Source organism: Lemur catta, chromosome 9, assembly GCF_020740605.2.
Source record: "Lemur catta isolate mLemCat1 chromosome 9, mLemCat1.pri, whole genome shotgun sequence".
Lineage (NCBI taxonomy): Eukaryota > Metazoa > Chordata > Mammalia > Primates > Lemuridae > Lemur > Lemur catta.
In genome coordinates this window covers 51,451,747-51,476,118 of record NC_059136.1, presented here as the reverse complement: position 1 = coordinate 51,476,118, position 24,372 = coordinate 51,451,747, and the positions used below count along the sequence as shown (strand labels likewise).

Genomic DNA, 24,372 nt, shown 5'->3' with positions numbered 1-24,372 from the left:
CAATTGGTATTTAGTACATAGCATAACTAACATAATACTCACTAATTTAGAATCAATCTTGGCATCAAGTCTTGCATTTCTGATCAAATTCACAATCCACCTTTCAGCTTCTTCTGGAGTCATGTTCAGTTTATCTGCCAACATGCTAATGAAAAAAGTAAAAACAGTAATGTTAATAAATCGGGCCTAAAAATCTAGTTTTATGTATCTGTTTGATCCACGCTCTACATAGAGAATTTTAGGTATTTCTGGGTCACCCTCTCTTATATACCAAGACCCATACTATCTACATTGCTCTTGTCTTCTATTATACATGACCTATATCCTATTTTACCAACCAAACTGTAAGATCCAGGAGGGGAGGGTACCATATTCTGCATTTATGAAAATCCTTTCAGTTTCTAGAACATACTTTACAGCACGTGCTCAACAAATAACGATGTAAGGGAGAAAAAGGTTTTATAATGTACACTCAGCTCTGAGCATCCATGGATTCAACCTACTGTAGATAGAAAATACTGGGATGAAAAATAACACAGTAAAAAAAAATATATACAATTTAAAAAAATGAATTAAAATGAATTAAAAAACCAATACAGCATAATAACTATTTACATACTATTTTTCTGTCCGAGGGCTGACTATATAATGATTATACAAATAAACCTACTACAAAGAGCAACAGTAATAAATATAATCTAATGAAAACTATAAAAACTCAGGGTTGCTGTGTATATTTGTGCTGTTAACTCTAGGGACACTCCCTGGAGTTGTATACTTTATAACCTATATGACTACTGAATTTTAGAGAAAGAGGAGGGAGGCCAGACTGTGAAGACCCCAATCTAAAATACTTTTTGACATCAACCAATCTGCATTTTGTATTTTTCCAAATTGTGATCAGGTTGAAGAGGGTTGTTGCTGCGTTTAATTTGTCAGGACTAAAAAGCAAGCACCACCCTCGGTAAGTAGGGTTAGCCAGTCAGCTGACGAAAGACTATGTATGCAAGTATAATATGTAAGAGTATATACTTAAAAGTGTATAGTACATATGCATGCATATATGGTTATTTATGCATGACATCAACTGTCCTCACTGATTTGATGAAAACTAGAATATCATCAACAAAATAATTCTTTGGAATGTTATGAACTAAAATTTCTGACAGCATTCCCAACTTTAAAACATAAATATTCAAGCCATTAGTGACTGTATAATTAATTATTTAATTCCAGAGCTCCTAATCCAAATGTAAGCATTCTAGTTAATAAAAATGCCTTTATGGAAATAATATAATCTCTGTGCTATCCCTATTTTATATGTCTATTGACAATGAGTTCATAGAATTTTGTTGAAAATGTAAAAATTAAGTTAGGCTACCAATAAAATAGTCCAAGACTAAATCTATGAAGACAATTATTTTAAATTTTTCTCTAAGAGACGCTTGAAATTAAAAACAAGATAAATATGGAATAGAGCCAACTAAACCATAAAATTCCCAGGATTTGTGTGAAAATCATGTTTTTTCTGTTTTTTTCTTTTTCTTCACCAAGGTACCCTGTGTCAATGTTCTTTGTGTTTTTATAACCAATTTTGCTGTAAGCACACATTCATAGCAAACTTAAGGAACAATTAATCCATGACTATTACTTCACATGGACAAATTTTATTCTCTATTCTCTTTATCACTATTGTCTAAATAAATCCCATTTTTTAAAAGCCACTACAAATAGGGAAATGTGCCATTTTACTGAAACAAGAAGTCCTTTCTTTTTTAATTCCTGCAACTGGTGTTTCCTATGGCCTCCCAATAAACTCCTTGTGTTTCCTGCTGATGTCTGACCTTAGAAACATGTAAATTTTATTCCCATTGGGACAAGCAAAGGAAGTATATGTTTGATACTTTTACCTGAAGTTGCTAATCTAAAGACTTTCTAACACATACTCGTGATTTTACTCTGGTTAGCGCAAATGAAACAATCTGTAAAAAACATATTAAAATTCCAACCTTCAAGGTCTCTATATTCTGCTTTTCAAAAGTAGAAACATTATTTCCAGATAGCAATTAGTTATACATTAATATATAGTTGGTATCATAAAAAATGATGAAACATCCATTCTTGAAACCTACGTTATCTAATTCTTCTACAATTGAGAAGTCCTATCAATTTCTTTCCTTCTCTCTCTCTCTCTCTCTCTCTCTCTCTGAGACACTCTCTCTCTCTCTCTCTCTCTTTGGAGACAGGGTCTCGCTCTGCCACCTAGGCAGGAGTGCAGTGACACACAATCATAGCTCATTGTAGACTCAAACTCCTGCGTTCTAAGGCTCCTCCCACCTCAGCCTCCTGAGTAGCTGGGACTACGGGCCTGTACCACTGCACCTGGCTAATTTTTTTCTTTTTGGTAAAGATGGGGTCTTGCTATGTTGCTTAGGTTGGTCTTAAGCAATCCCCCCATCTCAGCCTCCACGCATCAGAGGTGGTAGCCACCACGCATAGCCAGTTATTTCTTTAATCACTGCTTTTCATCTGAAGTTTCTTTCCAATCTACTCTTGTCTTGAGACACTCTCCTCTCCACCAGCCATATTAACCCCCTCTGTTCATCAAACATGCCATGTTCTTAACCACTTCAGGGCCTTTGCCCTGTTTACAAGGATCCCCCACCCTTTTTTTCCATAGCATTAGTAACAGCTGTAGTTGTTTACCGTATATCTGCTTCCATGATAGACTATATGTTCAATCAAAGAGCACGCACCCTATCTTCCTTGTTCACTGCCATATATCCAGAGATTAGCAGCACAATGCCTAGCACACAGGAAGCAATTAACATTCACTGTCTGACTGATTCCTGTGCTAGTCACTATTCTAGTTCAGACTCCATTACTATTTCCTAGTTTTCTAACTAGTTCATATCTTAAGTCTTTCCTTAATCTATTTCATATAGTTCCCAGGTCAGTTCTAAAACCCAACTACAGTATTCCACCCCCACACCAATATCTGCAGTTCTACTTACTGTGGTTTCAGTTACCCCCATGGTCAACCATGGTCTGAAAATATTACATAGAAAATTCCAGAAATAATTCATAAGTTTAAATTGTGCACCATTCTAAACAGCATGATGAAATCTTGCACCATCCCACTCGACCCGACTCAGGAATTGTCCAGTGTATCCATGCTGTATATGCGCCCCCGCTGTCAGTTTAGTAGCCATCTCAATTATTAGATTGTCCCACTATCACAGTGCTTGTGTTCAAGTAACTATTATTTTACTTAATAATGGTCCCCAAAGTACAAGAGTAGTGATGCTGGTGTATTGTTATAATTGTTCTATTTTATTATTAGTTGTTAATCTCTTACTTTGCCTAATTTATAAATTAAACTTTATCACAGGTATGTATGTACAGAAAAAGACAATAGTATGTACAGGGTTTGGTACTATCCTTGGTTTCAGGCATGGGGGTCATGGAATGTATATCCTAGGATAAGGGGGGGAATACCATAACCAGTTTATTCCCAAATTCCTTTCAAAACTTTCATGGAACACTTATACTAAAATAATAAAATTCAAACTTCTAAGTTATTCATTCATAGCTCTACAATTTCACTTCAATCTACCTTTCCTAGCTCTCACTATTCTCATAAATACCACATGCCAGCCAAACCAAAGCAGTTCTTTTCCTTTGTCATTCACTCAACAAAATATAAACTGTGTTAGATGCAGCTGACAAAGTATCATTTATTTGTCAGCCTTTACAGAGTTTAAGTCAGAGGTGGGGGCTGGGGACAATCACCTAATGCCCCAAATACATAAACTACTGTATGTGTAATGAAGAAAAAGTGGAAAGAGCTATGTAAGATGCAAAAAGGTTACCCAGCTCTAGTCTGGGGGTTTGGGAAGAGCTTGCTTAAGGAAATAATATTTAATCTCAGATTTTTAAGACAAAAGAAAAAAAATTCCATCCTATTTAAATAAATAACTAGAATTCTCTATCCCTCCTCTTTTTTTATATCTATATTCTAAGTCTCATATTCTAACATGGCTAGAGCAATTTGGCAACATGCACCTCGATTCATAAATGCCTGCATGCTTGGAGCCATAATCCTATTTCAGGAATTTACTGTCTACACTGTGCTTGTTGATCTTTTACTTAGTAAATCAAGTCAAAGAAAAACTTGAATTAAGGTGCAAGAAGTATTAGGAAATTATTGATGGCATTGCAGGTTATCTAAGCTACCAATCACTCTGACAGTGAATTAAAGAATATGACAATAGTCCAGTTTCCTTTAAGTAACATGAAAATACACACAGTAAAAAAAAAAAAAAATACACACTAAATAATTAACAGACAAATCCTCAAAGCCTACAGTTCTTTTCCATTTGGGCAATTTTATGTAAAAATTGTATAAATTTAGAAATAAAAATGGAATAGCCTATCAAAGCTTAAAAGAGAAAAAGTTGGTTTAAGCTATTCCAGAAAATGCTTACCTAATGTTACCAAAAATAATTCAGTTTATCAATAAACTAAAAGACAAAGTACATAAAAATGCAGAATTCCTGAGAAAAATTTCTAATTCAATCCAGATTTTAAACATAAAAAATAATTTCTAGGTTATTTAGGTTATACTAAAAATCTTTTTTTTTTTTCGAGACAGAGTCTCACTGTCACCCTGAGTAGAGTTTTAGTATTGTTTCTTCTTTTCTCTTTCTTTTTTTGGTGACAAGAGTCTTGCTCTGTTGCCCAGGCAAGTGTCGTGGCACCAGCCTAGCTCAAGCAACCTCAAACTCCTGGGCTCAAGCGATCCTCTGCCTCAGTCCCCCAAGCTGGGACTACAGGCATGCGCCACAAGGCCCGGCTAATTTTCCCATTTTTAGCAGAGACGGGGTCTCATTCTTGCTCAGGATGGTCTAAAACTACTGAATTCAACTGATCCTCCTGCCTTGGCCTCCCAGAGTACTAGGATTACAGGAGTGAGCCACCGCACCCGTTCATACTAAAAGTCTTGCAGTCAGCTTAAACATTTAAATATTTTCTGTAAATCCCTTACACACATCTCTAAACTGACTAGTTCTGTTCAACTGACACAAAAACATGGTATTGAATATGTTAAATAAGATATGCATAGAATCAAGTGCTATTTCAAAAGACATAGCAAAATTATTTCATCCTCAGTTCAAACTCTTTAAACATGTTCGTGTTTCCAGCACAGAATCATATACTTTTTTTAAGTTTCTGAGCAGTAAATAGTACCAGTGGCACCAATTAAGTACGTAAGATATCTAAATACAGGAAACCAATTAGGACTTCTTTGGCTCTAGGCTAATTTTCTTCTTTTTTTAAACTTTTTATTTTTTTGTAGAGATGAGGTCTCACCATGTTGCCCAGGCTGGTCTCGAACTCCTGGCCTCAAGTGATCCTTCCATCTTGGTCTCCCAAAGTGATGGGATTACAGATGTGAGCCACTGTGCCCAGCCAAGTTGATTTTCTATCAGGTTTCCAATGCCTAATCCCTAAGATAGTGTCCCTTCTCTGAACCCTCCCATAGCCACCAACCTCTCCCCACCTCACGTCCCCCATCTTAATTAATAAAGATTTGGGAAAATAAGGATTTCGAGGTACTACATTTCACATGTCTTATTAATTACCTCTTTAAATAACTTGGCTTTCTAAATTTTATCTGACAAGCACAATTTATTTCAAATACTGCTGATTTAAACATTAAGATATGGGAACCTCTAGTCATCACTGAAGACCACAGGCCAACTATTCAGCATACCCAAAGAAAAGTACTCCAAGTCTTTGTGCAAACTGTGTTTAACTACAAGACTGGGAAGAAATAGGAAAAACAAAACAGAATAAAACAGAAACACTAAATGCTACATGTGACAACTGAAAATTCTTGCCGAATTTTCCAACATTTCTTTATAACCTTATAGTTAATGCAGAAATGCAATGACAATGGCCTTAGAAACTATCGCCATCTGGAAACATATCTATTTCTCTCTACTATCAGTAAGTATAATTCTAAATATAAATTGTTATGTGGTAATAAGAACGTTAAGAAAACTATTAAGACCTCTGTTACTTAATAAAATAAGCAAAGTAGAATAACTTCTTAACTTAAAGTAATGCAAGAGTAGTTGGCAAATACCTCCTTCTATGAAAAGCCAAAACTAACTCCCTATAAGGAAATTATATTAATGTATGCTTCAACATGTTTATCATACACACTCAAAATATTACTTCCATACTTTGTTTTTATCTGCAATTGAAAACTGGTCCAAGAATTATTTCAGAACAGCTTTTAAATTTCGGCCACATATTATATCTGATAAACTATTCAGCTATATTAAATTAACCCCCACCATAGTAATCTTTTTTGACAGATGTTGCACACTTTATAGTAAACAGATTTGTAACTTACCCTACAAATCTACAGAGTTGTTTACAAGCTGTTAAAAAACATTCTTAATATGTATTTTTATAAAGATATGGCTATCACATGTGCTTACAGCCATTTAGTCAGGAAATCTATTAACAGAGAATGTTCCAAATCACAAATGAAAAGAGTTGTTTAATAAATAACCATGGGTTGTATACTATTCTATTCAGCATTTGAAATGTATCCTTTGGGGAAAGAAAAGGAGGCCAGAGATACATCCTTCCTCTTTCCCCCCAAAAAGGTAAACTATCAAATAACTTTAGAGTAATCAGAGACAGAGATAGCCCAGCATAAACTAGTGAATAGAATAATTTCTCGTAATTATTAATAGTATTAGTGGAAAAAAGTCTAGTTTGGGGATTAAAGATACTCCATTTAGAGAGTTATCAGGGTTCAATCTATCATCTATCTAAATTACTTCTCTGGTTTTCAATATACAAAATATGTCTATGTCATTCTCTCTAATCACTGCATTGTATTTCAAAACACCTATCATAATTTAATATCTGTTTTCTACCTCTGGATTTTAAGCTCTTTGAGAGTGTGCTCAATATTTTCTATCTAGTGTTTGGCCAGAAGAGGCACTCAGTAACATTTATAATGTTTTCTTTGGACAGCAGTACTACTAGTTATGTTGTTATTAATTAATTATATCTTAATCATGATACATAGCATTATTTGCCCTATTTGGAAAGTTGGTCATTGCCTTTTAGAAAATGTTTTCGACATTCCTAAAATGACAAAATACAGAATTGGAGAACGGATCATGTGACTGGTTGCCAGGGATCAAGGAGAGACTGGCAGGGAAGTGGATACTGCTATAAAAGAGCAACTTGAGGGATTTTTGTGGTGATGGAAATGTTCTGTACCTTGAATGTATCAATGTCAATGTCCTGGTTGCTATAGTTTACTATAGTTTTGCAAAATGTTACTAATGGGAGAAACCTAATAAAGAACATAGGGGATCTCTATTATTTCTTACGACTGACCTATATCATCTTAAAAGTTTAATTTCTTAAAAAAAATAAGCAAAGTCTTGCATGAGAATCACTGGGGACCTTTTAAAAATACTACTGCTGGTGTCTCCCTCCAGAGAATGTTTTTGCTTTTTAGGGGTTAGACTCAATAATCCATTATTTTTATTTAGTACTTTTTAACACATTGACTGCCACACTCGAAAAAAACCTTTTTTCCCTGGGGCTGCAGTGTTTTATTAAAACAAAATGGTCCTTTCTAATTTGTTATTTTTTATTGTTTTCTGTGTGTGAGTTATATGCAACTCAATCCATGTTTTTAGAATTAAATTGTCAATATTAATTGTAACAATGAACATCAACAAGTAAGGTTTTCGTGAACCAATTGCAGGGTTTTGCTTCACGAGGCCCCAGGCTCAAAACTAGCCTGAGTTAAATGCAACTCACATGGCAGTCAATGTGTTAAAGCTTCCCATTTGATTGTAATGTGCTGCCAGGACTACAAATCACTAATTTAGAGCAGTGATTCCCCAAGGCTGACCGCAAACAAATCACCTGGGAAGCTTTAAACCCAGATTCTCAAGCCTTGATCCCAGAGATTTTCATTCAGAAGGACTGGGGTGAAACGAGGAAATCTATTCTTTTTAAGTTTAAGTTGTTGTTGTTTAACTTTTCCAGATGGTTCTGATGTACAGCTAGGTTTAAAAGCTCTGGATTGTAGAAGAATTATTATTTTTTCTATGTATTGTTTAAAGGTAATTGTTAGCTCTGTTGGTCATTATATCATGGATTCCAAGTCCTTGGAGTCTGAATCAAGATGTCTGCTGTATTTATAAAATCCCAACATAAACACTTAACATTATTTTCAGTCACTATATTTCTAATCCATTAAAGAAGCTTTAAAAACATGAAGAAGCTTACCTTCTTAATTCATTATATACTACAGGTATTAAATCATTGATTTTTTACTCCATCACAGCAGGCTGTAATTACATGCCTAAAAAATTGGCGACCTAACAGTGTTTTTTGATTCTAGCTGTGCTTTGGAATAATCACTCTGAAGATCCAAACAGTACAGTGGCCCTGCTACACATCACAGCATAGCATACTCAGTAAATCTGATTCAGAAATTTAAAGTGGCTACTGGGAATCTGTTTGGGGGGGAGGGGCGCGGAAACGATGACAGACTCTACAGAGATTCTGAGACACATAGTTAAACAATGACTTAGGGTTTTCATCTTTATTCTCTGGCTCAACTGATACACTAACTAACAGTTAAATTAGTCTAAACCTGATATTTCCGAAAATATAAATTATTCACCATGAAAAGGAATTTATAGTGAGGCACAGTACAATGAATGCTGGACACCTATTAGACAAGGTTCTGTCATTAAATAAGACTTAAGTAGCTTAATGCTCCTGAGACTTAAGTTTCCCAGGTACAAAATAATGAAGCTGTCCTGAGTCAATGTTGTGCAAAACTGTGTTTCCAGAAGTCATAGCGTTTCAAAGAGGTGTCTAAGTAGACAGGAGAAAAGTTGAACAGAGATACAGGATAAGTAGGGCGAAGGGGCTCTACTTTGATCTGCTTATATACACAAATATGTACATTCATACATATAATATTGCATTTGAAAATAAGTCCTAATGTTTAGACACATGCACACACACACAGATTTGAAAGCCATGGCTCTAGATCTTGAAATGTGAACCATCTTTCAAGTATACCATACTTGAAATACATTTCCATCACTGCAGGAAGTTTCACTGGAAAGTCCTAGTCTAGATGATTCAGTAACTATGTGTGTTGTTGGATTAGAAGGTTCCTAAGATTTCTTTCAGCTTGAAAATTCTACCCTAATAACTGAAGAAAATACATTACTAATCTATGTCTTAATCATCTAAGTTAGTAAAAAAGGTAGCCAGAAAAAGTCTGAACAACCTAAGTGAAAGAAAATACCATCACTGGAAGAAAAGGATTTCTGGACTTTGGAAAGCCACTAGAACTTTAGTCTGAAACTACTTTAGAGACTTTATCTAGCAGAAAACTACAGGGGTCGAACAAAAAAATAAAAATCTAAACCAAGATAGGTAATGATAATATCACATAAAAGTTTACAGAAGTATTCTTACTCTATAACTTCTTTGAGCTGCACATCTCTTGAGTAGGCAGGAACAAATACTTAATCTATTTTACTGTTAAAGATAAACTGAAGCCCAGGAAACCAAATAATGAATCCATGGCCCCAGAGTTAATAAAATGAAAGAGCTAGAATTACAACAAACCTTCTTATATATGGTAACCCAGAAGCAAACACCAAAGTAAAAAAGTTATCATGGACAAAATGCACGTGTACTAATGCTAAGAACAAAAGAAATTTATTTATATAACAAATATTTATACTATACTCATACTATCCTATACAAACCATGTTAGTAGCAAAGTTAGTATACTAGGTGCTAAAGATACAAAAAAGAGAATCAGCTTTCAAAAGGCCCAACAGGGGCAGTTAAATAAGTTCTGGACCAAGAATGCCTAAGTGACCACATTCTAATGAGAAATGGGGAAAATTCCACACGGGAAACCAAAATACTAACATCCCTCTTTCACAAGCCGTAATTACAAATCTTAAAAACAAAGAACAATGCAAGAATTCAGTTATCTATTGTCTACCAGAGCCCCAAATATGAAATACCTACCTCTTTATTTCACAACCAACTACGTATTAGGAATTTGCATATACTCTTTAAGAGAATCAGATTTTTAAAATTATGTCTGCAAGCTATAGTAAAGTACTAATAAAACTGAAGCCAAGGATTCAATTCTCATAGGAAAAGCATATGATTACACTATACTTCTAACTCTGGACAACCACTTCAATGACAACCCAGTAAAATTAGGCAAGCAAGTATGGATTAGCAAAAACAAATGGCATTAAAGAAAAAGAATTTGTTCTACACACAATTCCTCAGAGGCAAACATTAAAGTAGTAAGTTTTTAAACGTTTATGTTTGACTTCATCTGTGACCGCAGGATGCTAGTTTTTTTCAAACTCTAATATGTACAATTAGTTTCTAATAGGTTATGTACATTTCACAATTTTTTCCTAATAATTTTTTCAAAGAACAGAGAAAATTTCAACTAAAATTCATAATTGTTCCATGTTTCAACATTTTAGGATGTCACAGGAATTTACTATATGAGAATTCAAATATGTAATTAAATAAAACAAACTCAGTGGAAACGATTACCAAATGTAGTGGTCTTTCAACAATATTTCTGATTTACTGGCTATCTCCTTACTTGAACTCCTCTTGAAAACCATTTTAAAACTGGATACTTCACTTTTCTCCCTATGTAATGTTACGATAGTATTTATTTATTCTTTTAAAACGTAACTGATAATCTTATACTGCCCTCAGCTTAGTATGTTGAAAAGTCCTGCTGTGTCACACATGGAAGCCAAAAATGCTTGAGTGTGTAGCATCCCAGAATTTAAAAAAAGTTAGCTTTTTTTCATAAATCACTATCAAATTGTTTCCTTTTTCTTCTAAAAGCAAAGGGAAATAAAATAAAAATCCAATTAACTGGTATCTTATTAAGTGTAACTTTACAATAGATCGAAATTTCTAGGAATGTAGAAGTATAATAGAAAATATAAATCAAATCGTAGTGTTCTTACTTAATGCTAATACACTGGTGGATGCGACAAAAAGTCTCAAATATGAAGAGACGGGCATTTTCAATGAAATCCTCAAGACAAGCCACCAAGAAGAAATCATTCACAAGCACCTAGAAGATATAAAACAGAAAAAAATTATGACATTGACAAGCAATTTTCAGAAACCTGACTCAAATATTTTGTCTGCTTTAATGTTCCATTCAGTGTAGTTCCGTCATCTAATGAGTTCTACACCACAGTACTTTCTTGAACACTGTGTTCAAGCCTTTAATAATTTACAAAAGCAGTAAGAGTGCTACCAAAAAATGACCTAAAAAACTGCAATATTTCTTTGTTCATCCTGTCTGTTATCTTACGTATAAGTGCTCTGCAGATAACATATCTTTTCTAACTATTTAAAATAAAGAGTTATAAATGGACTAAAGACATGAGTATTTCTCTGACATTATTTCTAAGTAGACTTAGAAACTACAAAGGAAATGAATGCAAGAGGTGGCTGCTACTCCACAGATGTTATAACTAAAAGAGAATATTTAAACTTTAAGAACAGCAACCAAGTGCCCTCTGGATTTACAGCAAGGCCCAGATACTGAATGTAATGAATATATACCAATATTTACTTTAATGTCACACGTACCAGAACACTTATTACCATACTGGATTCTAATTTTCTATTTTCCCTAATGTTTGAAAATCAACTCTGAATGTGTATTTGATCATTTTTTTCTTAGAAAGATAAGTCTGTCAACAAACAGACTGTCTCAGTCTATCAACAACTTTGCCTATTTTATGCCAAATTTTTAGTTCAAAAGATGAAATTGATGACTAGAAATTTGTGGATCTGGTAAATGCAGCTACATTCAGCAGATAAATTCTTAGCTTAATTACTTAAAACTTGCAAACTAACTATTCAAAACAACTATAACCTAACTCTTCCACAGTTGCTCTGAAGGTACTTTAGTTTCTACTAAACAACAGCAGACATTAGTTATAAAATTCATCACTATAGTGAATTGCCTGGTTTATCACAAATGTTAAATACAATCATGTAAAAAATTCTAAAGATAAACCCACCTATGAAACAAAATTGAGAATCATAGTTGTGACATACAATTCAGTGATCTTGCCTGTATGTATAAAATATCTTACATATTTACTCATTTACAATAAGACATGGAATTACCGATATATCTCTGAATTTAAATTAGCCCTAATGTTTTAACCAGCTCTCCTAACAAAAGGGATACACACATGACAACATTAAAAATGTCTTCAGCCTAGCACACTCCCAAACAACTTGCCATTTTAAGATTAATAAACATTTCTGATATAATTACATCATTATTTTAAGACTCTGCAAGCTTAACTCTACAATATCCAAAATTTTAAGAATGTTATTAGTGTATAAGTAAAAATTCATACTTACTGATTCACATTCCCTCAGTTTTTTCTGAGCCCCATCAAAGTCAAAGTTAACATACAAGCATTCAACGAATTCTGTAATTGGGTCTTTATATGTGTAAGACTCCTGTAAAATTAAGTCAAAGGTCAAGTTACATCTGGTTCAATACTGTTTAGCAGATTGCCCCTAGAATATCCCAATCTTCCTGTCCTCTTTCTTTACCATTGATTTCTAGCCAAATTACCTAGCATTATTGTCTCAAAGCAACTGCTTCTCTCCTGATTCCAGAACACATCTTAGGCTTATGTCTTTCAAATCAAGCTCTCTAAATTCTCACCCTAGCTAAAGTGATTCCAAAAACTTTCAAATTCCCCTACTACCAAAAGTCTCCCTTACTTCCCCAAGGATAAGGGTATTCATTCCCTACTGAATCAGAATTACTTACTTTGTATTTAATTCATTCTTAGATCAAATAAATATTTAAGTTCTTTATCTAATCCATGGTTTCTGCTGAGAAGCTCACTAAGTATCAACCAGCAGGCCTGCAACTTTTCCCCAACTTGGGGACTAATTAATCCTGTATTTATGTAAAGGTCACCCCTCTGGAATTAAGCAGGTAATGATCTCAACCAAATAAGCGGCTTCCGTTTCCAGATCTTCTTTATTCTTTGCAATAAGAGCAACACAAATATATAATGTATATTAAATACTGACCTAGCACACATCAATAATAATTCATACCACATCTAACATAAGTAGTATATCTTGGACTTTAAGACCATTTAAGGCTTTTCTTACTTCTAAAATTCATGTATACTTCCTTCCTATTTTTTAGCCTATTTTAACCTTAAGAACTAAGAGTCCTACTTTAGAAAAAGAGATCACACCTAAAGTTTAGGTACTTTAAAAAAAATCAATACAGATTTTAGTTTTTACCTGTTGAATAACTTTGACTAAATCTTTTAGCACCTGCCGGCGTTTTCGAACATCCTTGTTTGTTATGACCGCTGTAGTCAAATAGCGAAGAATATGTGGGCACATTGTCTGAATTGCATTAAGATACCTAAGGTAAAAATATAAACTGTGAGTTAAATACTTGAGCAGCCCATTAGATTGCACTGTTTCACTAGCCTAAGACTGCAAACACTTAAGAATGAATATTGTAAGGGTGTCTCCTCCTTCCAGGAAATAAACGGAATCTAACTTCAGGAATCTAAATGATGAGAATGCCAGCCAGTATCCCACAATTTATAGTGAGATGGAAGACTTATTTAAGAATCCTATTATGATTTTTGAGTAACAGGATTTTAGAAGACTCTTCCGCATGCTGTCAGCGTGTCCCAAAAGACTATTACGCTATGACTTGAAATCACCCATTAGAACAAATGTGTGAAAACCTACATGCAAAGTATTCATCATAATCAGAAAATTGGGCACTGAACACATTAACTGCCATGTGCATTGTATTTAACTCATGCTAGTTTTGAGCCCGGGGCTTCATGAAGCATATATAGCTCACACATCTCTTTACCTTGGGAGCCGTGTGGTGCATAAGCAACTCATGCTGCTGTGTTATGACGTACATGTTACGTGATGGTTGGGGCCCTGGGCAAAACCCTGCAGTTGGTTCATAAAAATCTTACTTGTTGATGTTCTTATTGTTAAATTAAGATTGACAATTTAATTCTAAAAATGTGGATTAAATGAACAGAAGTCAATAAATTTCATTTTTCTATTTATGTTTACCTTTAAATTATACTTAAGCCTGACAAGAAAAATACTTTTTACCCTTATGAACTATTTTTCAAGTTTTCACATTATTAATTTTCAAGTTTTATATCACCTTTTTATTGAAAAAAACACAGAAAACAATAAAAAATAACAAATTTTTCATTAAATTAGAAAGGATCGTTTGTTTTCAAAGTTTTTATTCTATTTTCATAATAAAACACTGGGGCCCCAAGGGAAAAAAAATTTTTTCCTAGTGTTGCAGTCGATGTGTTAAAGAATTCAGGGGTTGAAAGACTGGAAACAATAGGGAGAAGGAAACTATTACAATATTACAAAGCGTTAGTTAAACTGGTAGCAGTAATTAGAAAGGAAAAGATATCAGGTAAATGTCAACAGGGACTTACCTAAATAGTTAGCAAATCTTGCTGTTCTGATGATAAATGACAACCCTCTGTCATTAGGTGTTTATCCTGTATTTCTCCTGCTCAATTTTCTTAAATATTAAATAGTTCCCTATTTTTCATCCAATAAATACTAATTGAGCACCTCTGAGTGCCAGACACTATGCCAAGCTCAGAATTATTAATATTTGTCAATAAAGTCCATTTCTCTTAGGTGGACATTCAAGCCCCAAACTACCCAGGCTCCATATCTCATCGTATCATCACTGACAACTTCCTGTTTTTCTTCTTGAAGCTCATTCCGCGTGGATTGCTCTCCCAAACACATACCCCTAAAAGCCTAAATCTTAGTCATCCTTCAGGGTCCAGCTTAGACACTTGGTTTTCCAAGTTCTTCCAGACTATGATTAATAAATCTGTATTTCATTGTAGATTCCCACAAAATGTTGCTTAAACTCTTGAGAGGACCCCAGAATCTGTTAAATAACGCCTAATACTACCTAGTCCCACTTATCCTACCTTGAATGCCCTCTAAACAAGGTAAAGTATAAAAAGAATCAATATCCACTCAGGAATAAAACAATTTCTAAGAAAAGATATCTAAAACATACCAACTAAAAGCTGTACCATCTGTAAAATTAAACCTGAGTTTTAAACTGAAATTTTTTAATTGCAATACTAGTTCAGAACAATTACTTATTTCAATAGTATCTTGCCAGAGACCTCGTGTACAGGCACAGGACAGCATGGTTGTTTTTCATAATATCAGTTTTGAAGTAAATAATTTTAGTAGGCTCATTCACAAATTTATCTAAACTCATTATACATGACTAGAAAATTCTATGTTTATTGTATAGAATTTTAAACACGTTTCTTTTTACTCATCCTAACTTTATACCACTGTACCATATACATGTTCATTATTTTTACTGGAGGATGACTTTCTTGGGAAGCCACCTGTTTCTCTGAGTATACCCCAGAGGCTGACAAAATTTTTGTAAAGAACCAAATAGTAAATATTTTTGGCTGTGTAGCCAAGAGGTAAAATTCAGAATATTTATAAAGGCACTTATATAGAAAGAGAAGAAACAAATTGCTAAAATATTTTATTGACAGAATTCAAAATATAATATTTTGGTGTGATTTTAAAGATATAGGTCCACTAATGAAACCAATGGAATTCCTTCATTGAGGATAACTTTGCTAAACTGGATTAAAATTTAGACAACCCTATCATTGAAATTTATTGCAAATGTTTATTTGTTAATGTTGATCTGCAATGAGACTTTACATATTCAGTCCTTGAAAATGTTTTTCACGCAGACACTACTAACACTGCCATAAATTGACAAGAATATTATTTTAATTGAACACATTTCTTGCTTGGAAGGCAATTATTTTATTAAATTCTCTTGATATTGTCTTTTAGCATATCACATTGCAGATTAATCACTTCCAATTCAACTGCAGTTAAGTAAATTATGAAATACAGAAATTTCCTTTGTACTTGCAATGAGGTCTAAAACTTTCTGCAACTATAATCTGAGCTTGAAAATATATATCTGCTGCAAATCTGTATGGGAATGAGGGTCTCACTTCTTTTGACAGAACAAAAATATGTAAAGCAGCTAGATATTACTTGTGATTCATACCGTGCTGTCACTGAAATAACTTTATTATGGTGTAAATCTTACATATAAGCATTGTTTTGCTTTGTAATTTTAGGATGAACATATTCATTATGAAGTCTGCAGCAAAAGTTAATCTCCAGGGCCCTTCAGTGTTGGAGGATAGGGGTTGAGGGCAGTTTTGATCACAGGAAAATTTCAATCTTGCCCCAACATGCTCCCAGTATCTTCAACTCTGAGCAACTGTCCTCAATGAAAATCTAACAGTTTTATCTTCTCTGGACATACTTCTTTGGCTGCTACAATCAAACAAACATTATTTAACTGAACCTCCACTGATAAATGGCATTCCTTACTTGGCTAATGAAAGAACCACTCAGAAACTTACTTTAGTCAAAGCCTCGCCTTCATCAATTTTTATGAGAGAATTCTGCTATGTGATGCTTCATTTTAAAGTTTCTAATTTTTCTGACAGTTGCTTTCCTGTCAATTGAGAATATTGTAATGAGTGCTTATAGTCCAGTAATATGGACACATATTGTATTCTTTTAGCACACCTATAGTGCCAGTTCAATGCTTTGCTTTCTAATTCAGTGTCTGCATAAAAAAAGAGTTTTCTTATCAGGAAATAATTAGAAAATATAAGGAAAATAAAGGAAAGGTCCATTGGGACAAATTCTGGACATCTAACTGACCTGTTAATAATAAAACTTGAAATTTCTTAGAAAATTTGTTATTTTTATTCAGCAAACAAATTAAACACTCTTACAAACTAAACTTTACATCTTTTTATTAAGTGGGAGTAGTATCACCTTGTATTACAGATGCATTTTTTTCCTAATAGCATGTACATTTAGTGGCAAAGCCTCATTTCTAATAGCCTATGAACACTTTCTACATTACACCTGATGTGTATTATGTTACATTTTAATTATGTTACATTTAAAAGTTCAACATTTTTCAAATGTGTTATTCATCTCCACTTTAGATTCAGAGTAAATTATGACAGAAACAGTAATATACATGACATAAGAGACTCTAACCTGAACAAGCATCTAAATTTCCACTTCAGGAAAAATGTATAAATTATCTCCAAGTACTTTTATATTTAAAAAAAAATCCTACAATTCACAATCTATGTAAAGTATCAATTTAACTTGTACTCAACCAATCACATTAAACTGTAATACTGTGCTATCAGAAGTAAAAACAGGAAGAACATGATACTTTCTTCATACATCTCTACTACCTATCAGACAATTGAAAAACACATACTGATTGTAGACATACAAATGCAAATCACACACTGAAAATGGACAGTAAGTAGCTCTTCCAAGTAAAGAACACACAGCCCAGGAAATGGCTGAAACAATGTTCCGTCAAGTCATCTGGTGTTTTCATATGCAAAAAGTTAGGATAAAAAAAAATCAAAATCAGCCATGAAGACATTACTGACAAGAAAGAAAATATGACGGTAGCCTAACTCTACGGCAAGTGAAAACAATTAAGCACAGTATTTTTGTGAACTAAACGACATAATAATACTAGTAGTTTTCTTTTCCACATTTTGCTAACAGGCTAATTCTGTTTAAAAAAAGTTCCACAGGCATGAGGATTCTTATTGGAGACATAAAATGTCCTAAAATTGATTGTAATGGTTACATTGCTCAGTTAAGTTACTAAAAATTATTGTACTGTATAAACAAGCAAACTCTTCTGGAACCATAGCACAAATCAAACTATACTAGTAGTGGTGTATTTTTCACCACCACACTTTTATAGTTAAAAAAAAAGCAAGTACCAACTACATCCTCAATTAGGTAGTACAAATTACTAATTTCTAAAAAATTTAACTCAAGTACTAATCTTTTTAATCTTCTGTATGACTAAATGGGAAGTACATACATGTTAAAGTGCTTCTGCTATATACTACCTCAGTGTCATGGTTGTCTTAAGAAAAAGCACTTGTGTGACTGAGTCACAAAATGAACTAGTTGCTTTTCTCACAGAACAGTATTTTTACTTTCAAGAATGACAGAAAAACCAAAGCTATTCATACTTGGGTATTGGCAGACATTTTCTAGAAAATGATGTGAGCCTGTTCTTCAAGAAAAACAAACGATTAAATTAGAGCTTTCAAGAAAAGCTAGAATTTTGGAAAATTTTATCTGCCACTGGGAGCTTGACAGCTTTCCAACACTTCAGGTGTTTTCTAATGGGTTTGATAGTAATGTTAATGAATGTGGTTTTTCTGGTGTTGTACAATGTCAACATACTGAAATACCTGCATAACCCTGTATTTCCCAAATAACCAATGCATGATGATATAAAATCATGCATGGGGAAAAGATCCATTCCAAGTACAAGATAGACCAATATAGTCTAGAATACCAGTACAGTTTAGAATCTATAAAGTTCAATGATATGGTTTCAGATTCCACATTACAAATAACCTTACTATTATTTGCCTAGTTTTACTGCATTTTTATTATAAAGAGAGTATCCACAATTATCTGAAAAGGCTATTAAAACTTTCTTTTCCAACTACATATATGTGTGAGGCTAGGTTTTCTTCACATACTTCAAATAAAACACACATAATAGATGGCATGCAAATCCAGCTGTCAATTAACCCAGCAATTAAAGGTCTGCAAAAATGTAAAACAATGTCAATCTTCTAAATTCTTGTTTTAAAAGTTATTTTTCATAAAAAAATCCATTATTTATGTCAAATCTAATCTATTTACTATTTGTTAATGAGTAAACATATACTTTTAATTTGCTTTACTTCTAATACAGGAAAACTTAACACTGTTGATAAGTTCTTGGAAACCTTGACTTCAAATGAAATGACTTACAGAAAGTCCTCAACCCTGTTTCACTAAGAACCACCGGCTTGTAAAAATATTCCCAAAGATAGTTCTGATGTCACTCCTTTTTTTTGCCAAATATCCAATGCTCTATGGCTCTTCATTATGTATACCTAATTTGGATCTTTGAGGAGGCAGGCTTTACTGGATGTTCCAAAAAGGTCCTATCTGTCCTACCAAGTTAGACTGAATATATTCCCATACTCACATGCTTTGTTAAACCCCAAAAGTACCAATAAATTTATCAGGACCCAGAGTCCTTCTAATGTAATCACTTAAAAACAAAACAAAACAAAACCCCTCACAATTCCTCCCTTAGTTAACTCATCTGATAACACCACGTAGGGCAGGTTTCGGAGCACATCATCCATGTATATACAGTATTTCCTTATGATTTTAAATTTGTTATTATTTTATTAGTCATATACAGCCATATTCATTTCTACTTTACATTTTCATCGTTTTTCATTTTTCAAATGAAATGATCAGTTTTAAGATTAGTAATTTCAATATTTTCTAACATATATATCTTATTTCCATTGCCTTTGTATGTTTTCCTGTACTTTTTTTTTTTGAGACAAGATTTCACTGCATTGCCTAGGCTGGAGCTCAACAATTCTCCCACCTCAGCTTCCCAAGTAGCTGGGACTATACACTTCACTTTTTTCCGTACTTATAATGAAGGTTTTAAAAGTTGAATAAGTACTCAAAGCTATGAGTTAAAATCTGAGGGCTGCTTTGATAGATATTTCTTTATTAAATATTTAATCTCTTCTTACATTTAGTTATTTATAATATTTTTAATTAAGTTTTCCAAGATTTACTTTTTTACATTATTACATTCTTAATTTCTAGTTTTACTATATTCTGCCCAGAAACTATAACCATTAACATTTAAAAAAAATTTATTGCAGGCTTTTTGGTGGCCTAAGGTATGTAAGAATCTGATAAAAGATATTATTAATAACATATTTAAATAAATACCGGGCAGGAGACGGGAATGAGAACAGAGTAAGAGGTATTAATCTGAAATGGAATCATGAAAAAATAAAAAGCATTCTGGAAATGCTCATTCAAATGTTTAGGGTAATAGAATACATGCCAAAAAATGTGCCTGGTCCTGGCCCTGATGGCAGGAATATTCCTATTGTGAACATGGTTATGTTAGGCCAGCTTTACCTGACGATGCAATTAAACACTTCAGTCATAAACTAACTCTCTATTCTGATTCCAAGTACTCATAAAGCAACCTTCAGCTTATGATATGGCTTCCAATGCATTAAATCTACAGGATCGGAACAATCTGTTCAAATGTTCCATGTACTTAGACCTCTTAGCACTTGTACTTCTCATTATAAATTACTGATGGCATTCTGGGTTTACACATCTGTTTTTTTGAGCCTGGTTTTTAATAAATCTATCTGTAGGATATTGCCAAATAAAGCTGCTGAACTTACTCTGCCAAAGGCCAGAACAAAGTAATGTCAGTCTTGTAGGATCTTATTTTAGTGGGCCATTGGCCTTTTTAAAAAAAACTTTTCCACTACTTTTACTTACTTCAACATATGATTTATATAACTTTTCAGATTATAAACAACCTACCATAGGATCCAGCAAACAGTAAAGTACACATATAGAACATTTTAAAAATTGTACATACATAATATTAATACTGAATTTCTAACAAATAGGATTTCTTTAAGATGGAACAATTGCTCAGATAGAATGAGGTTATTATATCTAGTGAATAATATGAATCAAGAAGGCATACTTGAATGCTACAAAAATATCTCCAATAATAAAACAAATAACTATAATGTTATATAAATTACAAAATTTCATTTCTCACCAATGATTTACATTTAAAATTATTAATATAACCTTGGAACACAGGCAAAGATCATGCATTGTTTCCTGGCTCAATGACATATGGTTTTGTTTTTTCTTTACTCAAAGACAAAAATAATTTTCTCTGTTACAAAATTCCTCTGCCCATGTTTAGTTTTAACATACTGGACCAGCATTTCATGCAAATAGCAACTAAATATATCAATACTGAACTTAAAGTTGCAATGTTAACGTGAAAAGTAAAAAAGGACGCTAAAAGTGCTTCTATTAACCAGACTGAGAGGAACATTTAGCATTTAACGCATAGAACACAACATATGCCTTTTAAGAACTGCTCCCTGTGAAAAAATTACTGGTACTTCACGTCTAAATATTTTTCCATCTGTATCAATAACTTAAATTTCTTTTAAATTCAAAGTCCTGATTATGTGGAACAATTTAACTGACAAGGTCAAATGTTTTAGAGTCTTAAAAATTTTCCCACAACAGGTAGCTCACGCCTGTAATCCTAGCACTCTGGGAGGCTGAGGGGAAGATCACTGAGGTCAGGTGTTTGAAACCAGCCTGACCAAGCATGAGACCCCCGTCTCTACTAAAAATAGAAAAACTTAGCCGGGCATGGTGGCACACCTATAGTCCCAGCTACCTGGGAGGCTGAGACAGGAAGATTGCTTAAGCCCAGGAGTTTGAGGTTGCTGTGAGCTAGGCTGATGCCAAGGCACTCTAGCCTGGGCAACAGAGCAAGACTCCATCTCACAAAGGAAAAAAAAATTTCCTAAACACTTAAAAGAGCATTGTGTATTAATGTGACTCAGTTTAGATTATTATATCTTATCAACCTATCCAAAATATCACTGTAGTGTTACCTTATTTTCCAGACTTTGAAAATTACAGAAATGATTTAAACACAAGTTGTTTTCATCGGTGTTTTATACCAGAAGAGTATTACATCCTCTCTTTCTTTCTTTCTTTTTTTTAAAGGGACAGGGCCTCAGCCTGGTGCCCAGGCTGGAGGGCAGTGGTGTGATCATAGCTCACAGCAGCCTCAAACTCCTATGCTCAAGAGATCCTCCTGCCTTAGCCTCCCAAGTACCTAGGACTATAGGTGCCTGCTGCTGTGCTGGGCTAAATAAATTTTTTTTTTTTTTAGAGATGAGGTCTTGCTATGTTGCCCATACTGGTCTCAAACTCCTGGCCTCAAGCAATTTTCCCATCCCAGCCTCCCAGAGTGCTGGGATTATAGGCATGAGCCACCCCTCCCAGCCAGCATTGTCTATTTCTAAAGTATACTTTTGTAAATTAAAATATGCATTTTAGAAAAATGATAATTTGATGGACAACAATCAGCAGAAACTAACATAAAATAAAATGGAACTATAAAATCTTTATTTAGGTTAACAAACAATAAAAATATGGCTCATGCCTGTAATCCCAGCACTTTGGGAGGCCTAGGTGGGAGGACTGCCTGAGGTCAGGAGTTCAAGACCTGCCTGGGCAACACAGTGAGACCCATCTCCACAAAAAATTAAAAACAAAATAAAACAAAACAAAAAAAATCAGCTGAGCATTCATTAGTGGTCCATGATTGTAGTGCCAGCTACTGGGGAACCTAAGGTGGAAGGACTGTTTGACCCCAGGAGTTCAAGGTTACATTCAGGCCCACTGTACTTCAGCCTGAGTGACAGAGCAAGAGCCTGTCTCTACAATCAATCAATCAATCAATCAATCAATAAAGCCAATATAAGCTGTACCACGAAATAATTGCTAATATATGTTATTGCAATGCTGCACTACATTAATATAAGCATATGTACAGATAATAGAAGCTAATCTTATCACTGTAATCTATAAATCTTATATAAAAATCCTAGAATAAGGTTTCAATTTTGAAGATCCAAATTTTAAGAAAAATATAGATAAATAAATGGAAATTATTTAAGGAAGGCAACCAAAATACTACAGGGTCTGAAAAACTCTTGTTACTTAATAAAACTAGAGATAGCCTGAAGGAAGCAGAGAAAAGTAAAAATTGCTTCAAATAATCTGAAGTATTTCCATAAAGCAGTCTTGTTTCCTGTTGTTCCAGCCAAACAAGAAATAATAGGCAGAAGTTTCACAGGCACTTGAGCTCAAGTGAAAGAAAAAATTTTAAAAAACGATTTCTAGCTGATATTAATAGAATGGTCTAGTTCATAAAGCAGTTAATTTCTTATCATCAAAAGATTAAACAAAAGCTGTGTGACAGAGCAAAGATGACATAAAAAGGATTCTTCCACAAGATGTACATATTCCTTTCAAATAATATGGCCTAGTGCCTTATTTCTACTACTTTAACGTATACAGTTACCTGAGATCTTATTAAAATGCAGATTCGGATTCAGTTCTTTTAGGGTGAGTCCTGCGATTCTACATGATGCCTATGCTGTTGGCCCAGGGAACACGCTTTAAATAGCACTTTAACGTGCCTAGAGTACACCTTATCCAATAATTTACTTAAGCAGTTACATTTAAGCTTTTCAATGAACAAGCAAATCTACCACACAAAGAAGGGGAAAAAATGAATGACAACAAATTCAAATGTTTGAAGTACATTTCAAGTTTAAAAAATTCAGTATCATTTCATATAGTTAAAGTCAAAATTATACAATGAAATAACTTACTGTGGTTGGTAAAGGAAGAGATCGATAATATTATCGCGACCTTTGGGGTGGTTGAAGAAAACAAACAGTGACCAGTGAATGAGCCATGTTCGCTGCTGAAGAGACTGGAGTGGAGAACTCACAGACTAAAGGATTAAAAAATGGATACACAGGAAATATTAACATATGAGAAAGAGGAAAGAGAATAAACATCACTGATTTTGAAATTGTAATTAAAAACCAGACCTTTGTAAGGCATGTACACCAGGATCATTATGATCAAAGTCTGACCCCCTATACCTTCTCTCTGCATGATCCTCAACATTCCAAATTATTGCCCTGTTCTTAGAGACAGATTCAATAATGTCCACTAAATCACTCTTACAGTAGTTATAAATTATAATCATTTCTGAAATGATTTAGCCATTTAAAGGCAAGAGTTGAACTAAACATTCCATAGTAAATGGTTTTATTAGACATTAACTGTGGATAAAAACTGTCTTATGCATAGGACTTTCATTAACAAGTGGCACTAACAGCATAGTGTCATTTTCACTGGCATTAAAAAAAGGGCGCAGTAACTGTAGCAGAAATGAAGACTTGAGTTCTTTTCTCTAAGAGTCAAGAGAAATTTCACAGTTTCCTTCAATCTCCAAGGAGATTCAGAGAAACTAATCAATCCACTAATGCACTGTGATTTTTGTCAACAAAACGGTCATATAAAAGCTAATCTGAAAATTTTAGTCCCCTGAAA

The 24,372-nt window shown here is 33.8% G+C and overlaps 1 protein-coding gene across 1 annotated transcript in view; it reads right to left on the bottom strand.

Annotated features, from left to right (window-relative positions):
- The window catches only part of EIF3E (eukaryotic translation initiation factor 3 subunit E), a 43,953-nt gene that overhangs the window by 1,669 nt on the left and 17,912 nt on the right, over window positions 1-24,372 (bottom strand). The window contains exons 7-11 of the mRNA XM_045560907.1: window positions 23,640-23,764; window positions 13,438-13,564; window positions 12,526-12,627; window positions 11,100-11,209; window positions 43-145 (exon numbers count right to left, since the gene is read on the bottom strand). Coding sequence (XP_045416863.1) covers window positions 43-145; window positions 11,100-11,209; window positions 12,526-12,627; window positions 13,438-13,564; window positions 23,640-23,764 — 567 coding nt within the window. The remainder of the gene's footprint in view (window positions 1-42; window positions 146-11,099; window positions 11,210-12,525; window positions 12,628-13,437; window positions 13,565-23,639; window positions 23,765-24,372) is intronic.